This window comes from Peromyscus eremicus, chromosome 1, assembly GCF_949786415.1.
Source record: "Peromyscus eremicus chromosome 1, PerEre_H2_v1, whole genome shotgun sequence".
Classification (NCBI taxonomy): Eukaryota; Metazoa; Chordata; class Mammalia; order Rodentia; family Cricetidae; genus Peromyscus; species Peromyscus eremicus.
This window is the reverse complement of record NC_081416.1, coordinates 45,952,619-45,958,618: the sequence shown is the minus strand read 5'-3', so window position 1 is coordinate 45,958,618 and position 6,000 is coordinate 45,952,619. Positions and strand designations below refer to the sequence as shown.

General features: G+C 42.4%; 1 protein-coding gene across 2 annotated transcripts in view; it reads right to left on the bottom strand.

Annotated features, from left to right (window-relative positions):
• Positions 1–1,332: 1,332 nt before the first annotated feature.
• The window catches only part of Cep78 (centrosomal protein 78), a 31,217-nt gene continuing 26,549 nt past the window's right edge, over positions 1,333–6,000 (bottom strand). The window contains exons 13-16 of one of the 2 annotated variants that reach the window (XM_059260064.1): positions 4,529–4,695; positions 3,137–3,305; positions 2,667–2,714; positions 1,333–1,938 (exon numbers count right to left, since the gene is read on the bottom strand). In XM_059260064.1, coding sequence (XP_059116047.1) covers positions 1,393–1,938; positions 2,667–2,714; positions 3,137–3,305; positions 4,529–4,695 — 930 coding nt within the window. In that variant the 3' untranslated portion in view covers positions 1,333–1,392. The remainder of the gene's footprint in view (positions 1,939–2,666; positions 2,715–3,136; positions 3,306–4,528; positions 4,696–6,000) is intronic. The other variant, XM_059260072.1, reaches the window with a different exon arrangement.

The following is a 6,000-nucleotide window of genomic DNA, read 5'->3' as shown; positions in this document are numbered from 1 at the left end:
CTAAAATAACACAACAATAAAACAACAACAAAAAACAATTAACGAACAACAGCAATAACAACAAAAACATCTAGGCATAGTAGCACACGCCTTTAAAACCAGCCCCAGGATTAAAGAAAAGTAGGGAAAACTCACCTGCACTTCCATAGCAAAGCTAATGATCTAAAATGTAAACCTTGGCATTTGGGGCCACGGTTCAATCCTGAAATCCCTAGCACCACAAAGCTAAAGATAAAACTGAAATTCATACACGTAATTCCAGTTTTCTGCTCCCTCCCCCTCCCCCCATGCATCACCGACTGTAAGAGCCTCTGTGGTCTTCCTGGCCTCTGCCTGTATGACTCCAGTGAGCTAATGCATATGTCTACAGTTGGTTCTGTACCCGAGTATGCTGCTCCCCATCTTAGGTGTTCCCTCGCTTCATGTCCTTAGTCACCAGAATCTACCCAGTTGGCTAAGACTTTCCAGAGGATGTGAGGTGACCATTTTAGATGAAGATACAACCTTTGCTCTTTTTAGATGGCCTCCATTCTCACAACTAAATTATTGGCATTGCCACTATGGAACAGAACAGTGTATTAAGACATCTGCTTGTGTCTACCCTTCTGCTGAAGGGCTACAGTTTTTCCCATCCCTGTGACTCGGTCCATGATTAATGAACTCACAGCCTCCTTAACAATCAGGCAGGGCTGTCTACAAGAGAACCTAACGGCCCGGCTTTTCTCACATCTCACCTCCGGCTCAGTCTAGCTGGAGGAAAGGGTTTAGCTGTGTTTCGCCAGGCAGGGATAATTAGCCTAGAAGTAAGTTCATGCTCCTCCACCCTCTGCCCAGATGCAGTAAGGGACAGATGTGCCTCTGATGGCCCTGCTCTTGCACTGTTAGTGCAAGATGGCTTTTCTTTGGCATCTTCCTTGAGCTATCTTGCTCCTAAGTGGGAAACAGGATAATTACATGATTTAGAACACTGGATCCAGTCCAAGTTTCACCTCTACCACCTATTTCTAAGCTGTTACAACCTTGGGCCGTTCATATACTGTTTCCTCAAATTCATTTATAAATGGCCTAGTAAACCCTTACTAAAGCTGTTGTATACTTAACCATAGTTAAGGGCCTAGAAAGATGTCAGATGCACTGGCTGGGAATTAGGATATGCCAAGCAGATTCCGGACAGGTGACTCCTCCTCCTCCACTTGACCAAATGTTGCAGCCATTGAGTTAATGCAGTTCTCCCCCCACCTTACTGTTTTTTCTCCTCCACACAGTAGCAGTACCAGAGAGTGACTTGTAAAGTGTTTCCAGCTCTGTATTTTAAGATATCACAAACCATAATAAAAACATAAGAAAATTTATTAAAATTTGAAGGCAAATTCATAATTTCAAAGGTTAGACCTATGTCAGGTGTGCTGATGAATGGATGTTTTCCTGACATTCAAAATCAGACCCAAGGGTATCACTTTCAGAATGTTCTAGAGGATTGGGTTTACTTTTGATTGTCTTGGATGAGACAGTCATTATTCTGTTTTCTTTCTTGACAGAAATGTGGTTTTTCAAAGATTCGCTTTTAACTGGCTCATTAAGCAAAGACCTTTTGTCCCCGATTCCTTTGCTTTTTGAGTTCACAGGAGAGTCAGGGTCGGAAAGGGGGTCTTTGCTGGAGTGTTTCTCAGAGGAGAGCTTTCTGGAGTATTCGTTCGTCATGCTCCCTTTCTCTGAAGATCTGCTGTGTTTGGAAGACACCACGTCTTCCCTTTGACTCCCACTTCCAGAACCGCCATCTGCTGAAGGAGAGGCTGTTTTAGCAGTGAGTCCTGCTGCAGACCCCTCCTGCCGCTCAGGGTTGGCTCTGGAAGCTAACAATGCTGCTGGTGTAGAAACGGGAACTTGGAAGGTGTCGAGAGGCAAAGGAATCCTAGCATCACTTCTAATCTTCTGAAACTACAAGGAAAACAAGGCTTCAGTGAACAAAGCTGGCCACTAAAGAGCTCGAAACTGCACCATAACTGATTCACATTTACTTTCAATATCTTTAGTTAGGGCTGTATGTGTGTAATGTGTACATGACTGCAGAGGCCAGAGGAGGGCACAGGATCCCCTGGAGCTATAGCTACAGGTGGCTGTGAGCCGCCCAACATGGGTGCCAACGACTCTACTCAAGTCCTGTGGAAGAACAGCAGCTCTTGTATGTAAGCCAGGCCAACTCTCCGGCCCTGTAATTGTGATCTTAGTAAGCAGCCAGTTCACCACTCAGAAGACTTTATGGTCATTCATGGTCCTAATTATACAATGCCATGTGACTGGCAACTCCAAATTTAGTTATATGTATATCCAAAGTTAGCTGTACAGTATTTTTACAATTTTGTGTTTTATATGATTGTCTTCCATTTTTCACATTACAAAACAAAGTAAAACCATTTCTGAGGAACCTAGTCCCTAGCCTCTCTGCTTATGTGAGAAGTATCCCATGTGTGATATGACCGAGTTCTCAAGCCAGCAGCTCCTCAGACAATCTTAGATTGTCTGCTGGGAGATGAGCCCTTGGTGAGCCTCGGGGGGTTCTGTGACAGGCAGCCCACCTCATCCACTAAGCGGGCCACTATGAGATACTGCTTGCTAAGTCTGTCTAGATTACTTGGCTTACAAGCTCTCTGCATCAGTCCTGGTACCTTCATCAGTGTCCCTTCATTGTAAGCTGACTGCATACAGATAGAGACCTAGACGAGACATGAATACAACAGACATTTACAAAACTTTCAATTCCCATTGTCTCTTTACTCTTTCATTTCTTTCTTTATTGAAGATAATTTTTTAAGTATAAATTATCAAAAACCTTCCAGTTTTGTCTTTTTTTCTTCTTTTTTTGAGATAAGGTCTCATTTTATAGCCTTGGCTGGTCTGAACTCCCTACGTAGACCAGGCTGGCCTCAAACTCAGAGACACCTGCCTGTCCCTGCCTCCCAAGGGCTGGGATGAAAAGCATGCACCACCATACTTGGCCCCGTTTTCTTATTGATAATGATGCAGTTTCAGGAAATGGGCACAAACTTTACTCTGCCAGAGATAGACTAACACTACTTTCCCTGACCTGGGGAACTCTCGCTAGTGACTTGCACCAAGGTCTCTCGGGTCCACTTACTTGGATGTTCTGCATTTGTCCTACAGCAGTCTGCTTCGGATCTAGCTTTTCTTCCTCGAGGGCTCTCTGTTCTTCCACAGGTGCACTAACGGTGGAATTCATCTGAGGGCGACCTAGCAAGTGGAAATCTGACTGATCTATACCAGCCATAGTGGCAAGCTGCCCAAGCCTGGGGAGAGGAAGAAAGGAGGAAAAGGCAATCACTTGGCAACAACTTAAATTCACCCACACCTACAAGCATGAAATACATGTATAAATGAACACCAAGATTTAAAATCTGAGAAGCCAAGAGCCTACGTCAGACAACAGCCCCATGCAACCGCCGCCTTTGACTCATGCTGATACCACTGGGTCAGATCATCCAATCCCTTCAGCACCCCTATTCACCTCAATGATTCATTAAATAGATTTTCCATAGCAACCATCACTCCTTCATTTTAAATACTGTTTCAACAGCTTCAGCCTCTACCATCTCCACGTATCTGACCCTCTTTTCTTCACTTCACTCTTTTCTAACGTCAGCCTATCCCCTAAAACACTGCTCCATCCACTACCTTCAGCTCTCCCTCTTACTATCTTTTCAATTTGATTTTGAGATTCATGAAGAACAAGCTGCACTCAAAATTTCTATGCCGTTAAGGGTTACTTTGAACTCCTGATCCCCCACCCTCCACCACCAGGTGCTGAACCACAGGTGTGCGCCATCCCTGACTAGCATATTCTTTTGACCTACTATTCTCAGGTGAGAACCACTGACCTAGTCCTGTGTCTCCAGCACCCTGGAGATTAACTACCATCCTAAAGCCTAGGGACAAGAAGAACCTGACTCCAACTTATTTAACAAGCAAAATGAATAAAAGGCAAGAAAGCTCCCATTATTCTACATATTTTCAATACAAATCCTTCACTTACTCCTTCTTTTTTGTAACACATCAAGGGGTATATTTACAGCAGATAAAACTGTACACAATTCATATGCCCAAAGACATTAATTTAGTCTTCACCAAGACCAATTACTCTTTATTACCTTTTAATGATGAGTTTTCTAATGAGATAGGTTTACCATTTTGCATTTCTTTTAAAAGGCATTCTCCATTAAAAAACAAATCAGCCGGGCGGTGGTGGCGCACGCCTTTAATCCCAGCACTCGGGAGGCAGAACCAGGCAGATCTCTGTGAGTTCGAGGCCAGCCTGGGCTACCAAGTGAGTTCCAGGAAAGGCGCAAAGCTACACAGAGAAACCCTGTCTCGAAAAAAAAAAAAAAAAAAAAAAATCAAACTTATTGTTGATAATCACATATTAATACATCTCATGGAAGCTAAGAAGTGTTGAGTTCCTCAGCAAGCTATCAATAAAGCCACTGAAGAAAGAATGCCCACCCTACAGATATACCCAGCATCTTTAAGGAGGTCCAGGAAAGCGTGAAACTTCTGAAAAGAATTCTCAATGCTGCCCAAGACACCTTCATCATCCAGGATCATGTTTGTCAACGACTGTGCATGAAGGGCTTCAGACAAGGAGAAATTTATATTTCTTAGCTGAGCATTTTCATGTTCCAGCTACAAAACAAGGTTGAGAATGTAGTGTTAATTTCAATCTAAAGAAAACTTTTCAACACTTAAACTAAAATATTTAAAAATGTAACTAATTTATAATTAATCTAACCCTCAATCAATGAAGAGAATAATCATGACACGTAATAATCTTCCACCTGGAGACATTTGTTGAAATTTCCTATATAACAAGTAGATAAAAATAAAGTTACTGTTTTACTAATGATTTTCCATACATCATATCCCTAACTGTTTAAATTCATACTGGATCATTGTGTATCAGAGAATCAGCCACCCAAGGTTCACTTTTTATTAGAAAATACAACAGCAGACCACACAAAATTATGATGCTGCTATAATTAGTCCACTACGGATTAACTTTAACAAGCTGTGGTGGTTTAAAAGAAGATGGCCCCCATAGAGAGTGGCACTATTAGGAGGCGTGGCCTTGTTGGAGGAAGTGTGTCACTGTGGGGCGGGCTTTGAGGTCTCCTAGGCTCAAGCTACACCCAGTATCACAGTTGCTTCCTGTTGCCTGTGGACTAAGATGTAGACCTCTCAGCTCCTTCTCCAGCACCATGTCTGCCTGCATGCTGCCATGCTTCCCACCATGATGATAATGGACTAAACCTCTGAAACTGTAAGCCAGCTCCAATTAAACGTTTTCCTTATAAGAGTTGCCGTGGTCCTGGTGTCTCTTCACAGCAATAGAAACTAAGACACAAGCCAAACAATTTTTCTACATGTATGTCTATGTGTTCACACATGGGCATGTGCATGGGCCACAATATACATGTGGAAGTCAAGAGGACAACTCTTAAGAGTCAGTTCTCTCCTTCCATCATGTAGGTTGCTGGGCTTGACAGCAAGTGCCTTTACCCACTGAGCCATCTTGCCGGCCTCCAGGTATATTTATTGTGTTTATGTTAAAGTCTTTAACTGCACAGCTACACTCTCCACTTTCTTGAGTAATTCTCTGTGGCTTCTTGCTCTCTTCATCTGCTCATATAACACCACATCAAATCTAACCCTGGCATTTCTCAGAAAGGCAAAATGTCCTCGATGTATTTTTGCCTTCTATAATGCAGTGCTCAATACTTAATGAATGAACACACATGTCTTTAAATACAATACACACATTTTGAAGAGTCTTCCTTACATTCACTTTGTAGAGAAAACTACTTGTAAAACTTGTTAGTTTAATGCAAATTAGTCTAACTGTGTAGTTCAGTGCTCATGGTATAGACTTTTATCTCCTAAGGCACTCTTAGGAGCTTTTCATTATCTTAGACTTCTAATTTTTATTTGTTT